Source organism: Mirounga leonina, unplaced genomic scaffold, assembly GCF_011800145.1.
Source record: "Mirounga leonina isolate KUSES-001 unplaced genomic scaffold, KU_Mleo_1.0 Mir_126, whole genome shotgun sequence".
Taxonomy (NCBI): Eukaryota; Metazoa; Chordata; class Mammalia; order Carnivora; family Phocidae; genus Mirounga; species Mirounga leonina.
Genome location: NW_023270314.1, coordinates 25,592,361 through 25,607,963, shown reverse-complemented (window position 1 = coordinate 25,607,963; position 15,603 = coordinate 25,592,361). Strand labels below are relative to the sequence as shown.

General features: G+C 48.9%; 1 protein-coding gene across 1 annotated transcript in view; it reads right to left on the bottom strand.

Annotated features, from left to right (window-relative positions):
* Window positions 1–14,743: 14,743 nt before the first annotated feature.
* LOC118008822 (keratin, type II cuticular Hb1) overlaps window positions 14,744–15,603 on the bottom strand; it is a 32,204-nt gene continuing 31,344 nt past the window's right edge. Inside the window, exon 10 of the mRNA XM_035002603.1 lies at window positions 14,744–14,814. Coding sequence (XP_034858494.1) covers window positions 14,744–14,814 — 71 coding nt within the window. The remainder of the gene's footprint in view (window positions 14,815–15,603) is intronic.

Sequence of the window (15,603 nt, the reverse complement as noted above, 5' to 3'; positions counted from 1 at the left end):
AGTGGTTATCTGGGATGGGGTGGGGAGATGGGCAGCAAAGGGACATCGGGGAACTTTCTGAGATGATGGAAATGTTCTATACTTTCATTCAGTTGTGGTTAAATGGGGCATGCATTTGTCAAAACGTGTCAAACTGTATACTGATGTATACATTTTATTGTATGTATATTTTATCTCAACAAAGCTAATAAAAATTAATAAAATGACTTAAAAACCCAGTCTAGAAAATATGTGAAAGACCTATATCTAGAGAAATATAAACATTATGTGAAATGAAAGATAACAAAGCAGTGCTAACTAAATGAGGAGTTAGATCATATTCATAGATGGGAAGCTTCATTATCATAAAAATATTAATTTTCCTTAAACTGATTTACAAGGTCAATGCAACTACAATCAAATTCCAAATAAGGATGTACCTAAATCTTAACAAGTTGATTCTAAAGTTTATGGTGAAGAATAGCAATCAAGAATGGTCAAGGCACTATAAAAGAATAAATAGGGCGCCTGGGTGGCTCAGTTGGTTAAGTGACTGCCTTCGGCTCAGGTCATGATCCTGGAGTCCTGGGATCGAGTCCCACATCGGGCTCCCTGCTCAGCAGGGAGTCTGCTTCTCCCTCTGACCCTCCCCCCTCTCATGCTCTATCTCATTCTCTCTCTCAAATAAATAAATAAATAAATAAATAAATAAATAAATAAATAAATAAGAATAAATAGGATAATAAAGAATGAATATTTGCCCTTTCAGAGATAATTATAAAGCTATTAATTCAATGTAGTATCCATGAAAGAATAGAGAAATTGACCAATGGAACAAACTAGAGAACCCTTTAATTGACATATAATATATATATAAAAACATAGCATATATATTATATACATATTAGATGTTTTATGTATAATAGTTTTATTATGATATATAATACAACATACATTATATATAAAACATATTATGCATATATTATAAACATATATGTTTCATATATACAAAATACATAATATATATCAATTTAGGGGCTCTCTAGTTTGTTCCATTGATCAATTTGTCTGTTCTTGTGTGTATATATTATATAAATATATTAAATATGCTAACTATGTGTAAATATAATATATAACAGGGTCCCTGGGTGGCTCAGTCAGTTGAGTGACTTTTTTTTTTTTAAAGATTTTATTTATTTATTTGACAGAGACACAGCGAGAGAGGGAACACAAGCAGGGGCAGTGGGAGAGGGAGAAGCAGGCTTCCCGCAGAGCAGGAAGCCTGATGGGGGGCTCGATCCCAGGATCCTGGGATCATGACCTGAGCCAAAGGCAGACGCTTAATGACTGAGCCACCCAGGCGCCCCAGTTGAGTGACTCTTGACCTCAGCTCAGGTCTTGATCGCAGGGTCATGAGTTTGAGCCCTGTGTTGGGCATATTTATTCTTTTAAGCATACTCCTTAAAAAAAAAAAATATATATATATATGTATATATATACACACATATATAACTAAAGTTACATGTACTATATAAAGTTATATATATACTTTATATATCTATAGCAATATCTTTGATATGCAACAGCAGTGATATTGCAGATCAGTAGTAAAGAAGGGACTATGCATTGGCTAAACACATGAGGAAAAAAAAAAACAGAACTGGATTCCTGTCTTCTGTTATATACAAAATCAATCCCAGGTAAATTCAAATTATAAATGTCAAATGCAAAACTTTAAAATTTTTGGAAGTAAAAGGTGGTGAATGTCTTTCTGACCTTGGTATAAGGAAAGATTTTTTTTTAAGATTTTTTTTATTTATTCATTTGAGAGAGAGAGCGAGCACGAGAGCATGAGCACGGGGACAGGCAGAAGGAGAGGGAGAAGCAGATGTCCCGCTGAGCAAGGAGCCCAATGCGGGGCTCAATCCCAGGACCCCAGGATCATGACCGAGAGGAAGACGGACGCTCAACCAACTGAGCCACTTAGGATAAGGAAGGATTTTTATGCAAGGCACACTGAATGTTTAATATGAAGGAAAAGGTGGGAAAATTACACATTAAAATTAAGAACTTTTGTTTATTAAATATGCACAAATTGAAAAGACAAACCATAAACTTGAAGGTGATATTCGTAATACATATAAGTGACAAAGTGTAATATCTAGAAATAGAAGCTTATATAGAAATATAAAAGCACTTAGAATCTAATAAAAATAAGGCAAAAAAACCCAAAAGAAAAAATGGGCAAAAGAAAAGGAAATCCATACAGATAATAAACATTTAAAGGGATATTCAGCTTAGATAAGAATCATGAAAATGCAAAGCAAAACCAAAAATAAGACTGTTTGTATCATTTCATTGTTGAAAATTAAGATGTGTCAGAAAAGATATGAATCTGATCAAAGTGTAAATCGTTATTACAACAGCTTTGGAAAATAATTTTTGTCTTGTAATATTGAACATTTGATCCAGAAATGGCAGTCCTACATGTGCATCACAAAGAAATCCTCACCTATGTCCATCAGGGGTCATTCAGAAAAATATTCATAGCACCATCTTTATAAGAGAAAACAAAACAAAACAAAACAATAATAGAGTTACATAAAGTGTTGTGTATTTACGTAATAGGATGCTATGAATCCTAGTGGAGGACTCCTTGTTCCATAGTATTAAAAAAAAAAAAAAAAGCAAGTCCCTTTGTAAGTAATATCCTTTAAAAAAACAAAAAATGAAACCCAACCAAACAAGGAAAACTGAAAAAAATTTTTTTTTCGGATATATGCATGTGTGTGATATAACTAGAAGAAAAGAAAGCAAGGGCATGATGACACAAATTCAAGGAAGTGGTCGCCCCTAGAGCAAGAAGGAATGGGGGACAAGTGGGGGACGGAGTGTGCAGGCACATGTAAGTTACTACTAACATTTGGTTCTTGTGCTCATAAGTGGGCTCATGGGTATTCATTTTCATTGTATTATTAAATACATAATAAAATCAATATACTATTTATAAGACATGAAACCTCAACGGAAGGCCCAATTGAAAACCTAAAGATAAAACCAACAAACCTAAACAGAAAATCTTACCTAAAACATAAGGCCATAAATTCAATGTTAAGGTGAATGGTCGGGGGTCAGAGTGCATCGTACACAGTAGGAGTGAGAAGTTCTTCATGAAACTTATTTCCGCTTATGTGTGTGAATATGTATGTAGGTACAGATTCACGATATAAAATATATTTCTTATTTTGAGTGTGGTTAAAAGATGGTTTGACAGCCAGTACCCTAAACTACCTCTTGTCAAAGCATAGCAGCAGATAGGTACCTAAAAGTTCCTACCAGTTTTATTAGCACAAAAACAAAAGTATACACATGTATACCCGTAGGAGAATGGAGACATAATCACACGCTGGGATACTTTACAGCAGTGAAAAATAAATAACGCTACATGCATCAAAATCTCACAAACAGAATGTTGGGGAGGGAAAAGCAAGTCATAGAAACAGTGTAATTCTATTTTTATAAAAGTTTAAAGTTAGGCAGAAGTAAACAATTGCTTAGGGATTCATATGCACACGATAATAAAGAACAGGTGAGGAATGCTTAATACAAAACCCCAGGATCGTGGCTACTTTGGAGATTGGATGGGGTTAGGGACAGAGGATGCTGTAATTAGGAAGAGTCCCACATGGGGCTTCGAAGGTATGGATGGGTACACAAGGATTTGTTTTATTACTGCTGCAATTTAAATCATTCAATGTATGTTATATATCCTCTTTTGCATGAATGAAAAGTTTATGAAACAAAAAGACAATGCTGCTCAGCTTGTGCTCTCTGGGTCCTGGTTACTCCTTCAGTTTAGGAGGCATCATCCTACCCAGAATTTTCCACCTAGTCTTGGAACTGGAACCCCAGGCCCAGTCTATCTCTCTCCCTTCCCACTGCTATCAGATAGGTCTTCCTCATCGCATACCAAGGTGGTGGTCTGCTTGAGCACCTTCTGTGGCTCCCTATTTCTAACTCCATATGCCCAAACTCCTTGGCTCCACACATTTCCTCCACCTGAAGGACCCTTCCTTCCTTCTCCTCCTCCTTCCTTCAAGGTCCATTCCAGCCCAGGGACCTCTACTCTCCCACCCAGGCTGACAGAACTGCCCCTTCCAGCCCCTGTCAGAACTCTGCAGTTATAATAAGGTGAGGTCACAAAGCCCCCAGGAAGGAGAGGCTATGTCCTCAGCGGCAAGGATTCTGGGAGCTGCTTGGGCTGGAGCTGGGCTTAGGTGCTCACTGGAGGCTTGGCGGAGACTACAGCTCTCTTCATCATGGTGAGACTTGTCCACGTGGCGTGCTGGGACACATGGGATAAGGGGGTCTCAGACTCTGCCCAGATCTGTTGGACCCAGCCAGGCACACGCTTGTCTGCTGTGTCTGCAGCTTTTGGGAATGGAAGCAGGAAAGGGTGGGCTGTGGGACGAGGGCAGAGATAGGCAGGAGATGATGTTTCGCTGATTGTTCATATCCATTTCCCACACCCCATCTGCCCTGGAAAGCAATTTGCACTGGGCTGGTGTGAACAGTGTCTGTTCTCTGGGTTAAAGAGTGTGTGTGACTTTATGTTCCTCCGAGTGTAGAGCAAAGAGCACGGGCTTCAGATGCAGTCCAGCTCAGCTACTGGCTGGCAGGGTCGCTCGTGGCCCGCCAGGTCCCTACTTCCTCACATGGTAGAGGTAGTGAGCCTCAGCTCGCCCAAGGAAAGATAATGGAGACAGTGACATCCACCTGGCCTAATTCATAGGTGGTCATGAGCCCCGGTGAGATGGTGGAGGTAAAAGACCTTGAACGATATAAGGCACCGTGTGTCCTCCCAAGCCCAGGCTGGTTACGGACTGGCATGTGGAGACAAGGTGCAGGAAGGGGAAAGGCCCCCTGGTTTTGTCCCTTGCAGACAGCACTCCCACCACAGTGGCCTTGCTTTGGGGAAGGAACTGGAATCAGGATCCCTGTCACTGATTAATAGCATTCATCAAATTAAGGAAGTTTCTTCTTATTCTTAGTTTTTTTTTTTTTAAGATTGTATTTATTTATTTGACAGAGAGAGACACAGCGAGAGAGGGAACACAAGCAGGGGGAGTGGGAGAGGGAGAAGCGGGCTTCCTGCTGTGCAGGGAGCCCCATGCGGGGCTCGATCCCAAGACCCTGGGATCATGACCTGAGCCGAAGGCAGACGCTTCACGACTGAGCCACCCAGGTGCCCCCCATTCTTAGATTTTTAAAAGTATTTTTTTTAAAGATTTTATTTATTTGTTTGACAGAGAGAGACACAGCGAGAGAGGGAACACAAGCAGGGGAGTGGGAGAGGGAGAAGCAGGCTTCCCGCCAAGTAGGGAGCCCAATGTAGGGCCTTGTTGGCTCTCCTCATCTCCCTGACCCTCCCCTGTTCTGGGCTGCCTCCACCCCACAGTGTGAGGAGGTACAGGAGACCGTGCAGAAACCCAGGCAGAGCCTGAGGCACAGTAAGGAGGAGCTGAACAGGCTTAACCAGGCCATCCAGCGGCTGACTGCGGAGGTGGACAGCGCTAAGAGTCAGGTGAGGGGTGGCTGCGTGGGGGGCGCACCAGTGAGGGAGGAATGGTGGGAGAGTGTCCATTATCATGTGACAACTAGACTGGTCACCCCCCCTCCTCTGGAATAGATGGATAGAGTTTCTCCTTGTGAGTGTGTGAGCAAACGGAAGCGTGGCTGTATGTGTACATCATGCTGCATTTGCCTAGGACTCTCTTTCGTGTGGGCAAGTAATTAACATGTAGGTAAATATGTATAACTATGTATGCTTGTTTGCAAATCACTTTTTATGTGTATGTGCATTTTTGCTATCTCTGTGTTATGTTTGTCCTACGTAGCATTAAACTTGAGCTCACCTTTAGAAATTGCAAGATTTTACCTAGAAATCCAGTTTTCTGGGTTCTCTTTAAAAATGTGCAGATTTGGCAACATTTGGCTAGAGAAGAGAGGCCTCTGTCTTCTCTGTCGCCTTCACACAGGGCCGCGCTCCTTTTGTGGGCCCCAGACCCCACCGCCCCAAGTTGCATCCTTTGATACAGAAGTGGAGGGCTCTTTACCATTGATCATCATCTTGGCCAGCCCTGTTGTTATCCTTGTGGAAGACAAAATGCACCTGACCCATGTCTCTAAGTTAGAGAAGTGAGAGACTGACAACGTGCAAGGGGTCCCGGTGATTGCAGGAGAATGAGAATGTGCATACTTCTTTCTGGAACTTCATACTATTGATATATAGCTGACATTTGGCCTTTACCTTTTGATGCCTCCAGCCAGGCCTCTGTAGGCATTCAGATTTGCAGCTCAGGCTCTAGGCCTTAGAAAGGAGAGGTTCCTACATGAATGCTTTCTTTCTCCCTACTTCTCTGCCTCTCAACCTCCTCTCTTTCCTCCCAGCCGCCCTGGTGAGCCCCCAGGCTCATGTTCTACCTGCAGAGGAAAGGGCATCTGCTCCCTGTTTTTTTCCTGCTTTCTGCAGGTACAAGTGTCTCAGGCTCGGAGGGCTTCGCTCTTCTTTAGGAACTGATGGCTATGAGGAGGAGCAAGCTGTTCAGGTTCCAGGGGGTGGCACAGTGATTTGGTGTCCCTGTCATGGTTCAGTCTCCTGCCCGCCTCAGCTGTGTTGATACCCACCCCTCTTACCCCAGTTTCCTAAGCAGCAAGCACACCTCACAAGGCAAGCGTTTATCATCATCATCACCATCATCATCCTCATCATCGTTGTATTTCCACAGAGACTACAGATGCTGGTTTCCTGTGAGGAAAGGATATTCTTCCAGTTAATTTTCCTGATGGAACAATAATCCCAGCATGATGTGCTCAGGGGCATTTGATGCTCCCTGGATCGTAGCTCCTATTAGAAGAGTCACATACTGGATGTGACAGGCTCTCTCTCAGCCAGCCTGGGCTGGCCCCAAGTCTCCATCTTGGGAGCTGAGCAGACACACACCATATTTTTTGGAACAGGCAGGCTCTTTCCTTACAATGATCTCTACTCCCTCACTGGCCCTCTGAGAAAGGTCTGGATCCTTGAAGTGGGGGAGGGTGGGAGCCAAAGATGTCCTGTCCGTGGTCTTCCCTTTGCCCCCAGCCCTGTGAACTAGACAGAGCCACGGAGCCACGAGCTCAGCAGGAGGGGGGTGCCTCGGACAGTGCCCAGGGCAAGCTGGCCTGGCTGGAGGCCGCCCTGCAGCGAGCCAAGCGCGACATGGTGCGCCAGCTGCGCGAGTACCAGGATCTCATGATCGTCAAGCTGGGCCTGGACTTTGAGATCGCCACCTACCGCAAGCTGCTGGAGGGCGAGGAGAGCAGGTGAGGGCTGGGCGGTGCCTTGGATGTGCACATGGTGAGGGGTGCAGGGGGTGCAGGGAGGTCACTATCTGGGTCCTCACCAGCTGGAGAGGGGCGGGGAGAGATGACCTGGGTATCCAGGGACTTGTTCTCCTGGAGCCAGTTTCTCCCCACCAGCTTGAGGCCCTTTAGACAAAACGTTCCAGCCGATGAGCACCTTTGGCACGTGCGATGGGACAACTTGTGAAGTCATTCACCTTCAGGGGCAGAGAGCTGGGGTCACTCTGTCCATCGAGACAGCTGCAGGGACCAAGGCCCAGCCAGGGGGAAATAAGGTCCCCCATGTAGAGGGCCTTCTCCTCGGTTCTGCCCTTCTCCCCCAGGCCTGGGGAAGGCAGGGTTTATGGGAATAGGTAGGGCCTGGCTTTTAACCTTAGACAGTAGAGATCCAAGGGCTGTTAGCTCCAGCTGGGTACCCCAGGCCGAGGGGAGGGAAAGGGAGCCCACCCTGCAACAGGCAGGCTGCATTTATTCTTTCCTTTCAATCCCACAACACCCCCGGGAGGGAGGTGCTGTCAATCCCATTTTACAGATGGGGAAACTGAGTCTCAGGGTAAAGGACCCCTTCAAGGACACACAGGTAGAAAGTGCCCGGGTGAGGCTTGACCAGTACTCTTCAGATAGTTGAGCTATTTCCTCTGTGGTGTCCTTTAAAATGCCCCCTTTAAAAGGCTAAACTTAGGCCAAAGAAAGCATAGCTCTTTAGCCTTCTTGAGAAACTCCTCCAGGAAGTCATCAATAAAACTGAGCTATTTGAGTTTAAGGAGGAAGGATTGAGTTTAAGGTCCAGAGGAGTCTGATGCAAAAGGGCTGTGGGGATCTGAGAGAACCAGGAGCATGCATGACAGACAGATCTCTGCCTGTGGGGGAAAGCCAGGAGAGTTTTGTTTTGGAGAATGGGGATTATTATACCCAGGAGGTATATTCACTCACCTGCTTCCTCCTTCTCCCCTGCAGGCTTGGTCTGGGATTTGGGGCAGGGAGCTTCTGTAAGTAAATAATAGACCTAGGTTGGGTTAGAGGAGTCAAATCTTATCCCCTCTCCTTTGGGTGTAGTCTTTTGGGAAGGGAGAAGGGCTCTGCTTCCACTGTGTCTCCCTTTTTTGGGGGGACTGTTTCTTCTCGTGGGGGTAATTCTTTGGGTGTGTGTCGGGGAGGATGTCTTGTGGTCTGTCCTTTTTGGGGAGGTTCTGTTGGTTTGTCCTGGGGTGTGGGAGGAGGTTCTGTGGGGTCTGTCCTTGTGGAAGAGACTGTTTCATTCTCGCGTGGGGAGAATCTGTGTGTCCGACTCCAGGGAGGGGGCATTCTTGAGTCTGTTTCCTGGGGGAAGGGGTCTGTGTATCATTACTTTGGGGAGTTTGCATCTGTCTGGGGCGGGGAGGAGGGTCTTTGCATCTGCCCTCTGCGGGAGGAGTCTGTCTGCCTTCCGGGGCGGAGCGGCTCTCTCAGACAGCCACTGTCCTCTCAGCCCTGGGCAGCGCTCCACCCAGCGGGCTCGGCTCAGCCTCGGGCCCCGCCCGCCTGCCGCCTCCCGGCGCGGGCTCCGGCGCCCTGGAGACGAGCGCCCCTGGCGGCGGCTGCGCGCTCTGCGGCTCCCCCGGCTGCCTCGGCGGCTTCGGCTGCGGCGGCGCCCGCGGATGTTGAAGGTTCCCGCCCAGCTCCGGAGAAGTCAGAGACCCCTAGTTCCTGCCCCAAGGACTTGACCCTGTACCTCAGACGCCCCCTCCCACGGAGCTGGCCCTCACTTCATCTTTCCTTCTTGCTCCCCCCGCCCCACCCCACCCCACCCCGGAGCGTAAAGTTTGGAATCTCGCTTACTGGGTGGTGACTGCCCTGTCCCCTGGGTGAAGGTAGCCGGGACGCTGTGCCACCGGGGGAGGCCTGGTGGCTTACCTGGACACAGTACCCTGCTCCTCTGACCTGCCCCCCACTCCTCTTTCCCTGAGACTCCTCCTTTGCAATAAAAAAGTTCTTCAGTGGACTGAGCCCCCTGGGGTTGTTTGTGTCTGGATTCCTCAAGCTGTGTCCAGAGCACAGAGGAAGCTGGAGGGGGTTTGCAGGGAGGGGAGAAAAGGAGGGGACACTACCAGGAAGCGACCCTCCCCTTGTGGCATGTGGGTCCACGAGACTTCAGTTGGCAGTGATATCCCAGAACCAAGATCCTAAGGGTTGGTGGTGGTAGGGGTGGGCAACTGTGGGTCCCTGGGGAAAGTGAAAGAAGGGGTTAATTCTATTCCCAGCCTCAGCGCCCCTCTGTGGAGCACTGCCTTCATTCATCCACACACTGGCTCTATGGACACTTACAGAATGGCCTCTGAGGGTCAGGTGTAGTGCCGAGTGAGCAAGGCACCCTGGTTCTGGAAGGGAGGCAGGCCAGAAACTGGGAAAGCAGCCCAAGAGAGAATGGCGTGAGATGGGGATGAGGGCGAACCGTTCTCTACTGCCCTGGCAAGGGCCCTTGGGCACGGGCCCTGGGGAAGATGGCCCTCGCAGATTGGGGCTGGGGGATATGAATATTGGGTGGCCCAGGCCCGGGGTCTAGTCTAACCAGTGACGTGATGGCCGGCTGGGAACAACATTACCTTGGTGAAGGAGGGCGTGTCTTTGGAATCAGATGGAGGGTTCCAGCTCTGCCTCTTACTTCTAGGTCTAAGGTGTAGTTTGCTCTGAGTTTTCACAAGGCAACTGGACTCTGGGGGGGGGGGGGGGGGGGGGGGGCAGAAGATAGGCCAGTTTGGGGGCTGGGGTGGCCAGAGAAGGGCTGTGTTTCTGGGCTCTTTCTTTTCCCCATAGGCCCACGAGAAGCTTCCATTCGGTGAGCTCACATTCTTTTCTGTTGCACAAAGGGTTACATCATCAGCACATCTGGGAACAATGGTTTCTGCTTTCTCTGTCCCTGGGTGGGGTTAAGGTGCGTCACTGGCCAGAGGCCCTGGCTTTACCTTTTAAGGTACAGTAGGGCCAGGTGTCTGCTCTGTTCTCCTGGGTCCTCGCCCAGAAAACAGGTCTCCAAAGGGCCCCCTTCCTGGGTAAACAGAGCAGTCTCATGCAAGAGGAATGAGACCGAAACTTGGCTGGAAGGCTGCCTCCCAACCTGAGGGGTAGGGGACGTGGACCCACTCGAGTCCCATTTGGTCAACACGGACCGACACCAACGGTCAACATTCTTACCACACTCGCGGTGCAAAGTCACTGCCTGAAAGCAGAACCGCCCCTCTGCAAGATTTCTCAGTTGGGCTCCATGTTCCCTGCATTTTGCCAAGAGGTAATGATAGTCCATGCTTTTCAAGGTCAGGTTTTCCCAGCTGCTGTGCTGATCAGGTCAAGGGAAGTGCTGAAGGAAATATCACCAGCAGCTCTTGGCAGGATTTATAGTAAGCATTCTGCAGCCTACATCACCGACGACTGGTTGCTCACGTTTTCCCGTCTCAAATCCCAAGCCTGATGTCCCTTCGGATCCCAAGGGCTGCCAGGTCAGGCTTGCGTGTCTTGCATTGCATGTTTGCGGTTTGGGGACCGATTCTCTGAGTGGCTCCCTTGGCCACGGGCCACATTCCATGCTGGGGCGGGAAAGAACTGTCTGGTGCATTTATAGAGTCGTTTACCAGCCTATTTAGAAGCTTTGTTAGTGGAGGTGACTTCTGAAGGGAGGCGGATTGTCAACCGTTGAGTCATCGCATCTCAGGAGAAGGGGGACCACTAGGGGTCAGTCTTCTGTTGGCTCCTCATGCCTGCCTTACGCTTAATAGCCCAGAAGCATGACAGATGTAACTTAGCTGTGTGGGCATCTCCATATGAACCCCTCAAGGCCAGTGACTGTTCCGGTCACCCATCACCAGGGCCTGCCACATGGTAGTTATGAACAGGTCGAACAAGGCTCTGTGTTTGGTCCACTCTGTCTTTGGATGCACTGGGTCGTTCTTCCACCATTAATGTGTCTCACCTCACGGAAACCCCTCAGGAGTCTCTTGATGAATCTAACTGCAATCCTACCTGATGTAATTCCAACTGCAGTGTATCAGCCAGGCCAGCCTGGAGGAAGGAAAGAAGGGTCTGGATTCTGTTCCCAGTCTTGCTGTTATCCCGGCCACACGCTGCCTGTTTCTGAACCTCAGTCCTGCCCTCCCCAAATCTAACTGGTGAAGATTCATTTATCCCTTTTAGTTTTCCTCCCTACTTGACCTCTCTGCACCATGATTTACCTGTAAAATACAAATGTACCTGTCACAGGGTTGTGTGGAAAAATATATTGCTATATGTAAAGTGCTTAAAACATACTAGGAATTACTTAAACATAATTAGTATCTCATGTACTGGGCTCTGGGCACCTTTACAGAAGGCAGTATAAGTCTAAAGCCGGCTGGTCTCTTGCTGCCCCAGGTGGAACTAGGGTGTCTACAGGGCAGGAGGGGAGCTAGGGGAACCCACTGGCTCGATCTGACACCTCTGGGGCACCTCCCCAGTGTGATAATTGGCGGCACCTCCCTTACCACTCCGCCTTAGTCCAGTTCTCCATCTGGGATCACTCCCTCCTCCCCCACCAGCACGAGTTCACCTGCGCGCTCCCACTGCAGTCCTATCCACATGCACCCATAAAACTCACCTCTTCGGCCCATACATACAGGCATACGCACATTCACACACACAAAGACACATCTAGAAAGGCTCACAGTCACACACACACACACACACGCTGCCACACAGATGCCCAGAGTTGTCAATCATACTGTTCTACTCACAGCTGCCCACAGTGAGCTATGCGGAATCAAGGTACAGACGGCATGCGCCCAGCACAACCGCACGGACGCCCCACTTTCCTCTAGCTCCTAGTCCTGTCCTACCTCTTCTGAAGACTAACAGAGCTTTAAATTGGCAAAGGGCCTTAGCAACCATCTTATCTAAACATTTTATTTCACTAGGGAATGCACGGAGGCCCAGAGGTGGGAGGTGACTTGTTAAAGGTCACACAGTGAGGTGTTCCATTTTTTTTCACCATTCGGCATCATGAGTATTATGTGCTTGATTCATTCACTCTTGCTTCTCTTCCTGAGCCTGTCCAGGAGTGGGAACCAGAGGGAGGTGAGGACTGTGCTCTTGGAGTAGGACAAAGCTGAAAGTTAGAGCTGGAGGGAGGCTGAGAGTAAGTTTGGCAGGTCATTAGGGCCCAGCTGGGCTGATGAGACCCGGGGGAGAGGAAGGGAGGGGTCAGCTGGCAGAGTTGAGAATTTCGTTGGGACTGGAGTTGCGGGTGGCTTCTGAACTGAGGGATAGAGTGACGGAGCTGGGGTTTGGGCCTCAGGTCTAGACTCCCGATGGCCTGCTTCTGAGCTCTATGGTGTCACAGCACGGAGGGCTCGTTGGAACAATTGCACACTCCGGAACTCTTCTAGAATTCTGCCCTGCTCAGAATTCCATCAGGAGGGGAGAGGGGCCATAGTGGTGGATGGGAGGCCTTGGATTGATCTTCTCCCTGAAAACAGTGAGTTCTTTTCAGACCACTCGCTTCTGGTCTCTCAACATTCTTGTTTATTTCTACTGGCCTGAGGGATGGGGACTTAGATTTCTGTTACCATTTTCTGGGTCTGGGCCTGGAAGTTTAGAAATTGACCCTGCAGTACAAATGTATATTCAGGGACTTGTCTTTGCCCATCATGAAGCTGAGGGGCCATCTCCCCACTTTCTTTGCTCCTTGTAAGAGCCTCGTCAGTGTCAAGGGGGCAACAGTTCGCTGCATGAAGGAGCTCAATGGCTCCAGAAGATGTGGAGATTTCTCTGTTTGCTATCTCTGATCACAGATATAAGTATAATATGATATAAATGTGTAAATGTGATCAGTTTACAGATGCTCATGGGAGGCTGGCCATGGCCTTGCCCCTTAGAGGGATTTCCACCTTATATTCTGCAAAAGTACACTGCTAATTGCAAGTGCATATCGTGGTTATTTTGTGGAATTGTCTAAGCATGTTACGTGTATGAAATTCCTAGTCCTCCTATCTGCCCTAGGAGGTAGGTGCTCTCTTATCATTCTCACTTTAGAGATGTGGAAATGGAGGCACAGAGAGGACAAGTAAATTGCCCAAGGTCACTCAGCCAGGAAGGAACAGAGCCCATTTTCAGACCCAGGTAATCTGGCTCCAGAGTCTATGTGCTCACCTCTGTGCCACATCATCTTCTTGCTACGTGCTGTTTCCTATTTTGGAGGTAATTTATCAGCTATGGCGGGTCTCCAAACCCCAAAAGGACTCCATTTTGGGGTGCCTGGGTGGCTCAGTCGCTTAAGCGTCTGCCTTCAGCTCAGGTCATGATCCCAGGGTCCTGGGATTGAGCCCCGCATCAGGCTCCCTGCTCCACGGGAAGCTTGCTTCTCCCTCTCCCACTATCCCTGCTTGTGTTCCCTCTCTCGCTGTCTCTCTGTCAAATAAATAAATAAAATCTTAAAAAAAAAAAGGACCTCATTAAAAGAAAAAAAAGTAGCCACATCAAAGGTTTTTTGAAAGTTTAAATAGTGTTCATGTATTTACCCTTTAAGGAATTCTCATAAATTGCTCAGGCATGAGTCTTCCACAGCAAAGCAATGAGTGGTGTTTCCTTAAGCTTTGAGTGGCTGGTGAATCTAATTTTCGTTATCCATCAGTTTACAGATATGCACAGGATGTTTTCGGGGAGGCAATTGTGGGCTAGTGAAATGACCACGAGTGGTGCATACAGGGTTCAAACACCAGCCAGATACTGAAACTTGTGGGGCACTGGCCCAGTTACTGAGCATCTCTGGCTTCTTCATCTGCAAGATGTATCATGGTGGATAAGATCATGACAGTTGTGTGCATAAAATTACATCGTGTAGAGGCCTAGCACAACCCTTGGCTCAATCTGAAACTGCTGTGAGCCCAGGGACAGAGGACTGTGCTGGAGACCCCAGACTAGACCTTTTTCTGCTCCATGTAACTCTGGGGACCTTCCCATATCAGGACCCTTGTGGATTACAGAGGTGCAGACAAGGCTCAGAGTTGGCTACATTGATTTATTGGAAACACAGATCAAGACAGAGATGAACACGGCAGAGATGGAAGGGGAATATTGGGGGGATGGGGTACGGCCATCACCCAGGGCAGCGCAGGTTGGGCCCTTATCCTGGCCCTCCGGCCCCTGAGCCCCCTTCCTATGGGCATCAAGGGGACTTCTTTTTAGGGGTAGCCTTTCCCAGCGCGGGCAGCAGAACTGAGGAGGAAGGGATCACACACAGATGTGAGAGGCTGGGAGTGGGACAGACCTTTCAAAGTGCCAGAGAAGTAGTCGAGAGCTTGCTCCACCTGGAGGCTGGGTGGGAGAGACACGAGGCCGGCGGCTTGAGCTTGGGTGTCTAGCATCTGCGGCAGCTGCTGGTGCAGGAGCCCACGCCGCAGGAGCTGATGCCGCAGGAGCCCACACCGCCAGTGCCCAGGCCGCAAGACGTGACGGAGTTGCAGGGGGCGCAGGGCGTGCTCGGGGCGCAGGGGGCGCACATGCCCGTGCTCACGGCCAGGTTCCCGCTGCAGGGGGCGCCGCACACGCTGCCGGTCACCGGCCGGGAGCCGGACACGCAGAGGTCCCCACAGACGACCCCGCCCCGGGAGCTGCTGACACCTGCAAACCCCAAAGGCTCAGTCAAAATTCTGGGGGGGTGGATCATCAGCTTCCCCGAGGACGCCCCTCCCCAGGCCCTGAGCTCTGTGTATTCAAAGTCCGGAGAATCTTTACTTAAAACACTAGGTCCATCTAGTTCCAAAGCTGCTGTCTTTCCTGCTCTCTGACCCCAAATCCCTCCGGCTCTGATGCCAGCCCCATTTAGCTTTCAGGGGAAGCCCCCCCTCCAAACTCTGCCATTCCTTCTAGAAGGGAATAAATGCACACGGGGGCTGTGTTACTCACAGACATTCACTGCGCCAACGCCTTCACATAGTCTGAGGGGGAAAAAGAAAAAGGCAACATGAGTGATTCGGCCAGAGTTGCAGATAGAGCTCCCCAAATCCCTGGGGGTGGGGTCCACAAGTGGTCAGGGTAAAAGCAGACGGTCTGAGAGAACAGCCCTCCCAAGCTACCCCCTCCCCCAAAGTGATGAATGAGAGGCTGTCCTAGATCCCTGGGCCTCCTTCCTGACCCAGGAGAAAGGGTGCTGTTTATTCAAGGGGCAGGAATGAGCAGCTCAGAGCCAGGCTGGGTTGGGCCCCACCTCTGTTCTTC